The sequence below is a fragment of the Oryx dammah genome, unplaced genomic scaffold (assembly GCF_014754425.2).
Source record: "Oryx dammah isolate SB20612 unplaced genomic scaffold, SCBI_Odam_1.1 HiC_scaffold_2, whole genome shotgun sequence".
Classification (NCBI taxonomy): domain Eukaryota; kingdom Metazoa; phylum Chordata; class Mammalia; order Artiodactyla; family Bovidae; genus Oryx; species Oryx dammah.
In genome coordinates, this window is record NW_024070186.1 from 90,592,581 (window position 1) to 90,608,632 (window position 16,052).

The 16,052-nt window shown below is 37.3% G+C and overlaps 1 protein-coding gene across 1 annotated transcript in view; it reads left to right on the top strand.

Moving 5' to 3' along the window:
• Nucleotides 1-16,052, top strand: part of POLQ (DNA polymerase theta) — a 104,958-nt gene that overhangs the window by 15,351 nt on the left and 73,555 nt on the right. Inside the window, exons 6-9 of the mRNA XM_040250652.1 lie at nt 2,111-2,330; nt 5,423-5,570; nt 7,646-7,792; nt 9,101-9,313. Of these exons, the coding sequence (XP_040106586.1) occupies nt 2,111-2,330; nt 5,423-5,570; nt 7,646-7,792; nt 9,101-9,313 (728 nt within the window). The remainder of the gene's footprint in view (nt 1-2,110; nt 2,331-5,422; nt 5,571-7,645; nt 7,793-9,100; nt 9,314-16,052) is intronic.

Genomic DNA, 16,052 nt, shown 5'->3' on the forward strand with positions numbered 1-16,052 from the left:
CATCTGCTTTATATGCCACAACCTTTGACTGTGTGGATCACCACAAACTGTGTAAAGTTCTTAAAGAGGTGGGAATACCAGACCACTTGACCTGCCTCCTGAGATATTTGTATGCAGGTCAAGAAGCAACAGTTAGTACTGGACATGGAACAACAGACTGGATCCAAATCGGGAAAGGAGTACATCAAGGCTGTATATTGTCACCATGCTTATTTCACTTATATGCATTGTATATCATGAGAAATGTCGGGCTGGATGAAGCACAAGCTGAAATCAAGATTGCCAGGATAAATATCAGTAACCTCAGATATGCAGATAACACCACCCTTACGGCAGAAAGTGAAGAAGACATAAAGAGCCTCTTGATGAAAGTGAAAGGAGAGTGAAAAAGTTGGCTTACAACTCAGCATTCGAGAAACTAAGATCATGGCATCTGGTCCCATCACTTCATGGCAAATAGGTGGGAAAACAGTGAAAACAATGGCAGACTTTATTTTTGGGGGCTCCAGAATCGCTGCAGATGGTGACTGCAGCCATGAAATTAAAACACACTTGCTCCTTGGAAGAAAAGCTATGACCAGTCTACACAGCTTATTGAAAAACAGAGACATTAATATGTCAACAAAGATCCGTCTAGTCAAAGCTATGGTTTTTCAAGTAGTCATGTATGGATGTGAGAGTTGGACTATAAAGAAAGCTGAGCTCTGAAGAATTGATGCTTTTGAACTGTGGTGTTGGAGAAGACTCTTGAGAGTCCTTTGGACAGCAAAGAGATCCAACCAGTCCATCCTAAAGGAAATCAGTCCTGAATATTGATTGGAAGAACTGATGCTGAAGCTGAAACTCCAATACTTTGGCCACCTGATGCGAAGTACTGACTCATTGGAAAAGACCTTGATGCTGGAAAAGATTGAAAGTGGGAAGAGAAGGGGATGACAGAGGATGAGATGATTGGATGGCATCACTTACTCAATGGACATGAGTTTGAGTCAACTCTGGGAGTTTGTGATGGACAGGGAGGCCTGACGTGCTGCAGTTCATGGGGTGGCAAAGAGTCGGCCATGACTGAGCCACTGAACTGATGCTCTTGGATATTGACTTTTATCAACATAATATTTTTAGGATATGTCTCCTCAGGCAAGGGAAACAAAAGTAAAGATAAGTGGGATTACATCAAACTATAATAAAAAGTTTTGCACAGTGAAGGAAACTTTCAGCAAAACAAAAAGGCTGTATACTGAATGGGCGATCTTTGCAAATATGTATCCTATAAAGTATTAATATCCAAGATATATGAAGAACTCATATAAGTCAACATAAAAACTGTTTAAGAAATGGACAGAGGGTATGAATAGACACTCTTCCAAAGAAGACATACAAATGGTCAACAGGCAAATGAAAAGTTGCTCACCATCACTAATCCTTAGTGAATTACAAGTGAAAACCCTGAGATACCACCACACATCTGTCAGCATGACTTATCAAAATTGACATCAAATAATAAATGTGTCAAGGATGTGGAGAAAAGGGAAACCTTGTGCACTTTTGATGGGAAAATAAATTGGTACAGCCACTATCGGGAAACAGTATGGCAAACAGTATGGCAGTTCTTCAAAAAATTAAAAACAGAAGTGCCATATGATCCAGCAATTCTACCGTTGGGTGTTTGTCTGAAGAAAACAAAAACTAATTTGAAAAAGATATGTGCACACCTAGGCTTATTAATGCAGCATTATTTACAATAGCTAAGATACGGAAGCAACCTGAGTGCCCATCAATAGATGAATGGTGTATTTATATACAGTGAAATATTTAGCCATAAGAAAGAAGGAAATTCTGCCATTTGCTACAACACGGATGGACCCGGAGGTTAGGACAGAGAAAAACAAATATAGTATGATTTCATTTGTATATGTAATCTAAAGAACAAACATTAGTTTGACTTTAATAAAATTGAATTTAATATATGACTCAACACTTTTATTCCTAGGTATATACCCTGTAGAAATTTATGCACATTTGTACCAAAAGACATGCTAAGAATATTGTTAGCACTATTTGAAATTAATAGTATATGTCTTTTAACATCATTTTCATTTGTTTTTGACAGCCAGGCAGATTTAGCCATTCCTTTGTCTAATGCCATACAGATTGTTGGCATGAGTGCTACTCTTCCAAATTTGGAGCTTGTGGCTTCCTGGTTGAATGCTGAACTCTACCACACTGACTTTCGTCCTGTACCACTGCTGGAATCCATAAAAATTGGAAATTCAATTTATGACTCTTCAATGAAGCTTGTGAGGGAATTTCAACCCATGCTGCAAGTGAAGGTAAGTCATTTGTTGTTGTTCAGCTGCTAAGTTGTGTCCAGTTCTTTGCGACCCCATGGACTGCAGCATGCCAGGCTTCCCTGTCCTTCACTGTCTCCCATAGTTTGCTCAAATTCATGTCCGTTGAGTTGGTGATGCCATCGAACCATCTCATTCTCTGTTGCCCTTCTCCTGCCCTCTGTGTTTCCCATCATCAGGGTCTTTTCCAGTGGATCAGCTCTTTGCATCAGGTGGCCAATGCATTGGAGCTTCAGTGTCAGTCCTTCCAATGAATATTCAGAGGTGATATCCTTTAGAATTGACTGGTTTGATCTCCTTGCAGTCCAAGGTTCTCTCCAGAGTCTTCTCCAGCACCATAGTTCAAAAGCATAATTTCTTCGGTGCTCAGCCTTCTTTATGGTCCAACTCTCACATGTGTCCATGACTACTGGAAAAACCATAGCTTTGACTAGATGGGCCTTTGTCAGCAAAGTGATGTCTCTGCTTTTTTTTTTTTTTTTTTTAAATTTTTTTAATTGAAGGATAATTGCTTTACAGAATTTGGTTGTTTTCTGTCAAACCTCAACATGAATCAGCCATTGGTATACATATATCCCCTCCCTCTTGAACCTCCCTCCCATCTCCCTCCCCGTCCCACCCCTCTAGGTTGATACACTGTCTGGGTTTGTCATAGCTTTTCTCCCAAGGAGCAAGCATCTTTTAATTTCATATCGGTGGTCACTGTCCGCAGTAATTTTTTACCATCTGTATTGTTGTGTTTGATTGCATTTTCTAGCATGTTGTTAACAATTTTTGAGTTAAGCTGGGGGTTGCAAAGTAGCTGGATGTGCATTACATATCCATTAGAAGGATTCCTGTTGTTAACCTAGTTGGTTTCATGAAAGAATTGGTGGTGTTGGTGAGAGAGTAAATGTAGTCTTCAATTTAAATGTAATCGTTTCCTATAAGTGTAAGTAATAAAATTTTATAGATTTTTCTTTTTAACTGGGAAAGATTTTCTTATGGCTTTGTTTACATTAATGTGGAAAATTGACCTTTTATTAAGTGATATATGTACAATATGTGCCCTTCTTGGTTGCTTCAGTCGTGTTTGACTCTTTGTGACCCCGTGTATATGATAGTAGAAAAAACATTTTTGGGGGTCAGAAAGACCTATTTCTGATACCTTATATAGGGATACTTGATGTGGCTGTGATAATAGTTGAATTACCTAACTTCTCCATAGTATCTTCATCTATAAAATGGATATAATGTTTGTCTTCAGTGTTTTAAGGATGAAATTTGATTTTAAAAAATTGCCTAGCATCTAGAAAGTGGTTGATAAATACACTTTAAAACATTTAGTTCAGAGTATTTTTCTAGAGCCGATTCTTCAGTCCTGAAGTTAAAGGACTGAATCTGGTATGAGGCATCTATTTTTAATGTAGATCTGTGCCTCTGAATACTGAAATAGTTAAGGGTAAGTTTAGAACTGGAAATAGGACTAAATTCATGTGTTTTAGTACATTCATAGGTGTATTTGTAGCTTCTGCATGCCTGGTATGGAATCTTACTTAGTTGCTTTGCTCTGTACTCCCAAATTTCATTTGACTGTGCCTTGGTTACCTCAGTAAATATATCAGTAAACAAAGTCATTTACTCTCCTGTCAATCTTCTATTACCATGTCTCTGCTTCCACCCTGTTTAAATCAGTTTCAACTCTTACTTAGATCCATGCTTAAATCAAAAGCTAATCATCTATTTAAAATGAACATCAGAGCGTGTAACCATTCTTCTAAAAAATTTGTGATGGTTCCCATTTCATGTGGAATGAATGCCAACATCTTTAGCCTACAAGCCATATATGATCTGTCCCACTCCTTTACCCTGACTTCAGTTTCTATATTCTTTACTTCCTCCATAGCCTGTCTGCTATTCTGTATAATATGCCAAGAAATCTCCCACCTCAGATTCTCTTTATGTGGAATACTTTCCCCTCTAGGCATCAATAGGGTTTAGTCTTTGACCTTTGGACCTTTACTCAGATGTCACTTTCTCATTCTCATTCTCAAATGTTCTCTGATTCCTGGTTTCTATTTTCCCTGTTTTATTCTCTCCTTTGCACTTTGAGCATATTTTGTGTTTTGCTTATCTTGTTTTTATCTATATCTTCCTACTAGAGTAGACACATTATGAGGGCAGAGCTTTTTTTCTGCTTTGTTCTCCATCCCCAGGCCTTGAATGATATATGTATGTGCTAAGTTGCTTCAGTATTGTCTGACTCTCTTGTGACCCCATGGACTGTAGCCCGGCAGGCTCCCCTATCATGGGATTCTCCAGGCAAGAATAGTGGAGTAGGTTGTCATTCCCTTCTCCAGGCGATCTTCCTGACCCAGGGATCTAACCTGTGCCTCTTACATCTTCTGCATTGGCAAGCTGGTTCTTTACCACTAGTGCCACCTGGAAAGCCCATGATAATATATGGCACCCAGTAAATAATTACTTAATGAGTGAATGTATTGATGAATTAATCTAGTTACACACACTGACCTTCCAGTTTTGCTCACCACTGGAGTGTTTACAAATGCTGTTTGTTCTGCTTGAAATGTGTTCCCTGTTCCTCAGTTACCTTTTATTAAGATAATGTTTTTCCTTCACATTTTAGCAGTTTCTCAGGGAGACTTTTTTTTTTCTTGCAGATTGCTCAGATTTATGTCAAATGTAAGGCTTCAAAACACCACAAAATTCTCTTTGATAGTACATGTTATGATTGTATTTTACTTTTGTTTGTTTAGTACCTTATTGTTTCCCCACTGAGACCCAAACCCCTTAAAGATAATACCTTGGCTATCTTTTACTCACCGTTATATCCCTATTACCTTTGGGTTGGAGGTCAGTAAATATTAGTTGAATGAATATAAAAGATTCCCTACTCACCTTGCATCATAAAGAGATTTATTTTCTCTTTTTTCTTTATTACTGAATTTGTAACTGATTTTTATCATGCTTTTGAGTAGAAAAACCTTGCCATTGAAGCAAAATGAATGACTTTAAACTGATATGAAAATGTTTTGAAAGTATCACTAGAATGGCTACTTCTCTTTCTTTTTTAGGGAGATGAGGATCATGTGGTTAGTTTGTGTTATGAGACCATTCGTGATAACCATTCAGTATTACTTTTCTGTCCGTCAAAGAAATGGTGTGAGAAGCTGGCAGATATCATCGCCCGTGAGTTTTTCAGTCTGCACCATCAAGCTGAGGGTAAGTTAGTGATGGAAAGGAAAGGAAGTGATGAAAGGAAAGCCTCCATTCTTAGGACATTTGCTTGAAATTAATGTTAATAATTATATTAGCAAAGCATGGTTCTTTTCATCATTGCCACCATCTGGATGGATCCTTTGTGAAAGTATGTTTTTGTGACTAATCATCTCCTTATCCTCCTTGTAGATAATATATATACACATTCAGACTAACTAATCTTCAGAATTTCAGTATATTGGATTTATAGAGCTATATACTAAGGTTCTTCATTTAGGATCCATGGGCTTTGAGAAGTTGACTTCAAAGCCCCCTAAATTGTATAAGAGACTTCACATACACACATTTTTGTCTGGGGAAAGTAGTCATATCTTTTTTATATTTCTAAGCTCTTACTCTAAAGAGAGTCATGCTACACACACACACTATACACATGTAGTTTAAAATCAACTTTATTGAGTTATAATTTGTCTAGAATAAAATGTACCCACTTGAAGTGGAACTTAATGAATTTTAACAAATGTGTTCACTTGTTAAACTCCTCACTGTGATCAACATACAGAACATTTCTGTCACTCCAAAATGTTCTTTTTTGCTTTCTATCTCCTCCCTCTATCCCCAGCTTTTGGCAACCAGTCATATATTTTCTGTCACTCTAGATTAGTTGTGCCTTTTCTAAGAATTTCATATAGTAAATGAAGTCATATTACGTGTATGTGTCTTTTGTGTCTGGCTTCTTTCACTCAGCATGATATTTTTAAGATTCATCCAGATTGTTACTTTTATCAACTCATTTCTTTTCTGTTGCTGAGTATTGATCTATGCGTATTGCTATAACCATTAGTGTGTATTTTTACTCACTCTGGGGTGAGTAGTGTTCCCTCACCACACTAGATTGTGGGCCCTTGGGATCAAAGATAAGTGCAGGGAAGACAGGGACAGTTCTGGTTACAGAACTTTAGGATGTTTTATGACTTTGTTATGTTGGTGGCATCTTGAGGATAGGTAATGGATATCTCAAGCCTAGCTTCAATTAGTAAACTTTGCATGAAGTTTTATTAGTAGACTTTGGTCCAATATTATAACATCTCTTTTAGTTCTCTCTTAATCAATGCTTTCTTACTATGCCAGCTTATATTTTTTTGTGGCAAGTATGATAACATTCCTTAATGACCAGAAACATTATTTATATTTTCTTTGCATGAGCTTCTTATGATTTATAGCAGTGGTTTCCAAATCCTAGGACTTGAACTGGAGTCCAGGCTGTGATGAACTTTTCACCAGAAAAGTAAAGACAAGGTAGCACATTTTTCATAAAGATGATGTTTAAATTTTGAAATTATCCATACTAATTTTTTTATGTTAAAATTACTTTTCTTTTTAAATAAGGGAACAGATAATTTTTAAAAAATTTAAATTGTTTTTAGAGAAGTAAAAAATTGGCAACTGTCTGTGGTCCTCAGAATTTTAGAAGTTTACCAAAAAGATTTAAAAATATATAAAATATAAGATATATTCTATGAGAAAGTTTACTAGTTCAGAAATCCAAAGTCTTAAGTTATTTTTAAAGAAAATATAGTTCTTGCATCTAAGAAAATCTTCTGGGGAAGCTAAACATAGAGGCAAAAAACAGAGGGTAATGTATGATTAATTACCACATTGGTGCCAAAAAGGCTAGAAGAATTGTCACACAGAACTAAGCTCCTATGTGATTCTGACACTGCTGGTTTGGTGGGGGCACACGTTGAGCAAGGATTTATTTTAGGCTCTGAGTGATGGTATTTGTAATTTTCTCCTTCTTTCAGCTGGTTCTTTTGATCTCCTCCTGTGGGCTTGATCTGAACCTAACAGTGTTTCCTAAACTTTGGTGCCCATTAGAATTGCCTGGGGAGATTTATGTCCAGGGTGCATCACATCACGGAATCCAGGAGAGAGAGCCAGACATCAATATTTTAAAAATATATCCAGGTGATTAATAAGTAGTTTCAGAACCATTGCCTTCTGTCATGACTCGGGCAGATAGCAGTAAAAAAGGTCCAGGGGGAGGTGAACAGTGTTGACAGTTTTTTTTGTGACAGGATTGGTAAGATCATCTGAACTTCCACCAGTGATGCTGGAACAAAAGGGCCTCCTAGAAGTGATGGATCAGTTAAAACGTTCACCTTCAGGATTGGACTCTGTATTACAAAAAACTGTGCCATGGGGAGTAGCATTTCATCATGCAGGTATCTATATATTTAATATGTTATTATGAAGCCCCCTCCAAAAATACTTAAAATTTCTTTACTTTTATGTTTGATTTGCATTTGATTTTTCATTAACCACACTTAATACTCTTAAGTTTCCTTTTAAGACATTATGGATTAAGATTAATCAAGAATAAAACACATGCAGGATTATTTACTTATCTGTATGGTATATAAGTACTAGATACAAGCTTTTTTGGTACTACTGGGGATGTGAATTCTAAAGTGATTATATTTCTATACTTTGTTTCCTTAGAACTTAGGTTGAAGTGGTACTTGCTATCTTAATTTTGTGCCACTTTGAGTATTTCCTTTTATATCTAGGGGTATTTGTAATATTCTTACAAATACATCAAAATTGAATTAATTTTAGAATTTGTCATATTGTATTTTGAAATAGTTAAAAATGTTTAAAACCTCATACCTAGGTTGTCAAAATTGCAAGGATTATGACAGTCAGTGAATTAAATAACTTCTTTCAAGGAGTGATCTGTCCATATTGATATGTGCTAAGGATATGATTAAGAATATATAGTTTCTACGATTAGGAACTTAACCTTTTTAATTTACTTAAAAATTTTATCATGCTATATAAAAATAAATTTTAAAAATATATATCTACACACAAACACGTAAAAATATTTTCTTTGTATATAAACTATAATGCATGCTAATAAAGTGAATATTGGTGGACCCACCACTTAATTTACAAACTAAGAACCCCAATTCTCTTGACTTTTTAAAATGAAAATAAAAAATAAGCAAGATAAGTGTATATTCTGTTTTTCATTTACTCATGTATTTGTCCTTCAGATATTTATTTATGTGCCTGACCACTGTGTTGGATACACCATCAGATACTGTCTTGAGTAAAGCATGTCTGTACCTTCCGGGTGTTCTTTTCTAGAGCAGTTTTCAGCAAACTACAGTCTGCTAGTCAAATCCAGCTGTTTTTGTAAATAAAGTTTTATTGGAATACAGTCTTGCCCATTTGTTTCACAGCTGTTCCATGTGACAGTGGCAGAGTTGATTAGTTGCAACAGAGATCATCTGTCCTGCAAAATCTAAAATGTTTACAGATAAATTTGACAGCCCCTGGTCTAGAAGGAGATAGAACTGTACTAGGATTGGCAAACTGTGATTACTTCTTTGTTTACAGTCATAACAGTAGTTTAAAAAAATCTTTACAAGGTTGTATTAGATTCTCAGATCAATTTGTAAGTGATCAAGTGTAATGTTTTCCTCATATGTTTATAAATACATGCGATTATAATTTCTTTTTTTTAGGTCTTACTTTCGAGGAGAGAGATATCATTGAAGGAGCCTTCCGTCAAGGTCAGATTCGAGTCTTGGCAGCAACTTCTACTCTATCATCTGGTGTGAATCTACCTGCACGTCGTGTAATCATTCGCACTCCCATTTTCAGTGGTAGACTTCTAGATATTCTTACTTATAAGCAGATGGTTGGTCGTGCTGGCAGGAAAGGCGTAGACACAGTAGGTAAGTGAGTTTGAATTTTATGATAGTGTTGCTGAAGGATAGTGTCAGTCTACTTGAAATTGAATAGCAACTTATTTCTCATGTTATATTTCTTTGTTATCCAAAACTAAAGGTCATCCTTTTGGATTTACTTAATATTTATATAGAGTATAACTTAAAATCTTCATATCATCAACTATTGGTTTTTCTAGTAATGTAAAAAAATCTTCATTAGAAGATTTTCTTTTCTGTTATATACAGTGAAATGATTCAGTATTATGTTTATCAGATGGCATCACATTATCTGGAAATGACCTTTAATTTCCAGTACCATCTGCTATTTTGTGCTAATGAAGGGATTGATTTTTTGGTTATTAATTCTTTTTAGGTGTCTGGTATTAGAGTTTAACTAGGGATTCTGAGAGCTGGGAAGTACTCTCTCACACTTTTGAAATAGGAACTTCATGTACCCTCTTTCTCTTTCTAAATTGGTACTGACTCTGAAAACACATTTTCAATTTTTTGTATCAGCAAGTAGTGATAACATTGCCAGCAGTGTAAATAAAACTTAATTCTGTAAGTAGTAGGGAAAAGATTTGTTTAAATTAAATATCAAGATGGCAGTGAATATTCATGCCTGCTATATTATTCTGGGTATGACTAAATTGTTGAATCTTCTAATATTTAAGAACTTTGAGAGGAATGTTCTCTGTCACACTTTCTTTTAGTTTGTTTTTCCATGTTCAAGCGATAGCATTTCTATTTTGTGGTATAAGATGGCTACTGCGGTCTCTGTTATCACATCTGCATTTCAGCCATCAGGATGGAGAGATGAGGAATTAAACGGACACATCCTGCCCTTTAAGGGCACTTCCCAGAAGTTACACATAGTATTTGTTCTCATATACAATTGGCCAGAAACTAGTCACATGTTTATATTCCCCAGCTACAGGGAAGCTGATAAATATAATCTAGCTGAGTAGTCATCAGTTCAGCTAACATTTAGAGGTTTTATTAAAGGAAGAATGAAGTGAAGTGAAGTCACTCAGTTGTGTTCGACTCTTTGCTATCCCATGGACTGTAGCTTACAAGGCTCCTCTGTCCATGGAATTTTCCAGGCAAGAATACTGGAGTGGGTTGCCATATCCTTTTCCAGGGGATCTTCCTGACCCAGGGATCAAACCTGGGTCTCCTGCATTTCAGGCACACACTTTACCATCTGAGCCATGAGGGAAACCCAGAGGAAGAATTAGGGAATGGCTATTAGGGTGGACTATCAGTCTCAGTCCTAGTAGCAAATGATTCATTTATCTATAATCCCTGAGGGCCACTGGTCTTTTAATCAAAGTTTGTTGATTAGAAACAGCCTTGTAACTCATTAATTTCTATTACTATAGTCATCAAAGATGTTTATCCTGCTTCTGTCTCTTACTTTAGCTACAAAATATGCACATTTGACCTAAATCAAATCCCTTACGTTATGCAGTAGAAGTGAGAAATAGATTCAAGGGATTAGATCTGATAGACAGAGTGCCTGAAGAGCTGTGGACAGAGGTTTGTGACATGGTACAGGAGGCAGTGATCAGGACCATCCCCAAGAAAGAGAAATGCAAAAAGGCAAAATGGTTGTTTGATGAGGCCTTACAAATAGCTGAGAAAAGAAGAGAAGAAAAAGGCAAAGAAGAAAAGGAAAGATATACCCATTTGAATGTAGAGTTCCAAAGAACAGCAAGGAGAGATAAGAAAGCCTTCCTTAGTGATTAATGCAAAGAAATAGAGGAAAACAATAGAATGGGAAAGACTAGAGATCTCTTCAAGGAAGTTAGAGATACCAAGGGAACATTTCATGCAAAGATGGGCACAATAAAGGACAGAAATTGTATGGACCTAACAGAAGTAGAAGAGTTTAAGAAGTGGCAAGAATACACAGAAGAACTGTACAAAAAAGATCTTCACGACCCAGATAATCACGATGGTGTGATCACTCACCTAGAGCCAGACATCCTAGAATGCAAAGAAAAGTTGGCCTTAGGAGCATCACTACAAACAAAGCTAGTGGAGGTGATGGAATTCTAGTAGAGCTATTTCAAATCCTGAAAGATGATGCTGTGAAAGTGCTGCACTCAATATGGCAGCAAATTTGGAAAACTCAGCGGTGGCCTCAGGACTGGAAAAGGTCAGTTTTCATTCCAGTCCCAAAGAAAGGCAATGCCAAAGAATGCTCAAACTACCACACAATTGCACTCATCTCACACGCTAGCAAATTAATGCTCAAAATTCTTCAAGGCAGGCTTCAACAGTATGTGAACCGTGAACTTCCAGATGTTCAAGCTGGATTTAGAAAGGCAGAGGAACCAGAGATCAAATTGCCAACATCCTCTGGATCATCGAAAAAGCAAGAGAGTTCCAGAAAAACATCTGCTTTATATGTCAAAGCCTTCGACTGTGTGGATCACAATAAACTGTGTAAAGTTCTTAAAGAGGTGGGAATACCAGACCACCTGACCTGCCTTCTGAGATATCTGTATGCAGGTCAAGAAGCAACAGTTAGAACCGGACATGGAACAACAGACTGGATCCAAATCGGGAAAGGAATAAATCAAGGCTGTATATTGTCACCCTGCTTATTTCACTTATTTAAAGGGTACAACATGAGAACCACTGGGCTGGATGAAGCACAAGCTGGAATCAAGTTGCCAGGATAAATATCAATAACCTCAAATAGGCATATGACACCACCCTAATGGCAGAAAGCAAAGAAGAACTAAAGAGCCTCTTGATGAAAGTGAAAGAGGAGAGTGAGAAAGTTCGCTTAAAACTCAGCATTCAGGAAACTTAAGATCATGGCATCCGGTCCCATCACTTCATGGCAAATAGGTGGGGAAACAGTGGAAACAATGTCAGACTTTGGTGACTGCAGCCATGAAATTAAAAGACGCTTGCTCCTTGGAAGAAAAGCTACGACCAACCTAGACAGCATATTGAAAAGCAGAGGTCCGTCTAGTCAAAGCTATCGTTTTTCCCGTGGTCATGTATGGATGTGAGAGCTGGACTATAAAGAAAGCTGAGCCCTGAAGAATTGATACTTTTGAACTGTGGTGTTGGAGAAGACTCTTGAGGGTCCTTTGGACAGCAAGGAAATCCAACCAGTCCATCCTAAAGGAAATCAGTCATGAATATTTATTGGAAGGATTGGTGATGAAACTGAAACTCCAACACTTTGGCCACCTGATGCGAAGAACTGACTCATTTGAAAAGACTCTGATGCTGGGGAAGATTGAAGGCGAGAAGAGAAGGTTACAGCAGAAGATGAGATGGTTGGATGGCATCACCAACTCTATGAACATGAGTTTGAGTAAGCTCCAAGAGTTGGTGATGGACAGGGAAGTTTGGCATTCTTCAGTCCATGGGGTTGCAAAGAGTCATACACAACTGAGCAACTGAACTGAACTGAACTGATGCAGATTATATTTATGTGTTTAAAAAGGATGGGAGGAAGAGACTAAAATATTCCAATCTCCAAATGCCTCTAAAAAAAGAGGCATTTTTAACTGCTTCTTTCTACCTTTGATTTCTCAGTTAGACTCAACTCTGGAGAGTGTTGTGTCAGTTTTTTTTATACAGATACTCTTCTCTCAAGCCCAAAGGGTCTTTAAGATAATGTAGAAGATAAAGAGGTTTTATTTACCTTGCTACATTCTTTGCTTGTGCTTATCTTTCTCATGAAGAAGAAGAATTGGAATGTTGGCAGCCTGGATTAACGTCAAGCAGTAAATCAGATAACATTCAAACAAAGACCACAACAACTTTGTTTTTGAGGTCTTGGAAACTTCTGAGATTTTGACTTTGCATAGTGCTCCATTTCAGGGCTTCCAATGGTAAAGAATCCACCTGCCAATGCAGGAGACTAAGGTTTGATCCCTGGGTTGGGAAGATCCCATGGAGAAGGAAATGGCGGGATCCCCTGGAGAAGGAGATGGAAACCCAATCCAATATTCTTGTCTGGGAAATCCCATAGATAGAGGAGCCTGGTGGGCTACAGTCCATGGTGTCGCAAAAGAATTGGACGCAACTTAGCACCTAAACAAGAACAATGACAGTGCTTCATTTCAGGATGACATATGGCTTGCTCAGAATTTCTTAGGTGTGCAAATAAATGGTTTAATGTCAACCATGAAGATTTAAATACCTGGTCATGCTCTTTGGACTATGTAGCATCTTGGTAACTTCTGTGCGTTTTATAAATGATATTAATTTCCCTGCTGTTTTATTTAGATGACTGTTTAATCTTTCTGTGGATTTCTGGGAACCTTCCAATGTAGGATGATGGTGCTTTGTGCCAAAACAGTGATTTACAAGTTAAATGGTTTGTGGATCTATCTATATCAAGTCTATGCATGATTTGATTCAAATTGACTTCTCTATTATGAAGTGGATACAGCTTCCCTAGGCAAATGTGAACAGGACCTAGAAATATATATTGGTATTATTTTTGCATTTTCATAAATCTTGGTTATCCTGAAAGTAGTTATCTGAGCTGTACACAGGTCAAAGTTATTTTTAACCTATTGCTAATGCTTGTTGATCCATTTTCTAGATATTTTTTTTTGTTTTAAGTTAGGCTATTTTATAACTATTGTAAGTGTCAGGTGGTATATTCACTTCTCTTTGTTTTGATGGTACCTAATGTTTTTTGTAATTATATTTGGGATAAATAACCAATGGTTATCAAGTTTATAGTTCTTACATTTTTCCCATCTTGATTCTCAGTTTGGCAGTCAGTGTTGGGAAAGCATCATCTATATTTTCTCTCTGCCTAGGTGGTTAGAATAGTCCACCACAATCTACTTTTATTTTTATTGTTCTGTAATGCAAGTGGCCTTCATTTTACCTCTTGAACATCTTATTTACTGCTTCCTTTCCCCTACTATTGAATTCATTTGGGGAAAAAAGGGTTTTCTCTAGTCTTAATTGTTATAGTAAGTGTTTTTGTTTTTATAAATTGTATATTTGAATATGTTTTTAATTAATATGTGCCTTGACATATTTTTGTTCATTTAACTGTGTAGCCTAAAGCATTTAAATTAGTGAGTTTTATATTGTGATTTTTAGGTATCCAGTAGTATTTTTGACTTTGTATTATCATCATATATAACTGTTAATGGAGCTCAGGTTTGGCTACTCACTGCACGATAGGCCAGTGAGTCAAGGGACAAGGTGTGAGTCAAGGAAGGTGACTTTATTTGAAACCAGCTAACTGTGAAGGAGAAGAATGTGAACTAGTGTCCTTAAAAATGATCTTAATATCTTGGTGCAGGCAAAGGGCTTTTTAAAGTCAGTGTGAGGAAAGGGGCTTTAGGGTGAATGAGCAGCTTGTGCACTGTTCTCAGATTGGTTGGCATCAAGGTGAAGTTTCAAGCATCACCAATTTTTGGGGTTCAGCTGGTTGGGGTCTATGTACTTGTAGTCAGCAGTTTTTATCTAGGAGTCTGCTTCTTATAAAACAGCTTAGGAATATGTGTCAGACCTTTTATCTATACCTTTCAAGGAACTGAGAGTTCAGTGACTATGCTTTGTAGCTGGTTTATACTCTAAATTGTTAGCCGTTTCCCAGGCCAACAGTTATTCTTTGTTTCTATGTCTTCACGTTTACTAATCACTAACTCTTCAGCCAGCCTTTTGAGACTCAAGGGAGGCCTGAGAGACTGAAGACCTATGTACTCAGTTGTGTCCACCTCTTTGTGGCCGATTGACTCTAGCCTGCCAGGCTCCTCTGTCCATGGAATTTTCCAGGCAAGCATACTGTTGCTGCTGCTGCTGCTAAGTTGCTTCAGTTGTGTCCAACTCTGTGCAACCCCATAGATGGCAGCCCACCAGGCTCCGCCGTCCCTGGGATTCTCCAGGCAAGAACACTGGAGTGGGTTGCCATTTCCTTCTCCAGTGCATGAAAGTGAAGAGTGAAAGTGAAGTCGCTTGGTTGTGTCCGACTCCCAGCGACTCCATGGACTGCAGCCTACCAGGCTCCTCCGTCCATGGGATTTTCCAGGCAAGAGTACTGGAGTGGGGTGCCATTGCCTTCTCCAGGGGATCTTCTGACCTAGGGATTGAACCTGTGTCTCTTGTGTCTCCTGCATTGGCAGGTGGATTCTTTACCACTAGTAGCACCTGGGAAGACTAAAGCAAAAGCTTTCTACTTCAAAGGACAGGGACACAGGAGATGGTATGCAGTTTCATAACTAGTAATAATTTGTATATACATTTTCCTTTATAGTGTTCAGAATATCTATTACATACTTAATTATTCAATGATAATAGTTAGTACTGTATGGAAGGAAAATGAAAAACTTTTACCCTCTTAGGTTCTGTGCCTTGTGCTTGCAAATTAAACTGACGAATTACAGAGTAACAGGAAAAAAAGCCATACATATTTGAGTCGATGTTTAATTTTTTACATACATGTTGTCCTTAATTGAAATAAAAATCCAAAGAAGCAGTTAGATGCTGGGGATTTATGTATCCTTTTAACAGAGAGTGATAAATTGTAGAGATGTGACAAGACAAAGGAAAGGGGGTTGGTCATAATTGAAAAAGACATGTGTACTCCAGTGTTCATTGCAGCACTATTTATAATAGCTAGGACATGTAGGCAACCTAGATGTCTACCAAGAGATGAATGGATAAAGAAGTTGTGGTACTTGTATACAATGAAATATTACTCAGCCGTAAAAGGAACGCATTTGAGTCAGTTCTAATGAGGTGA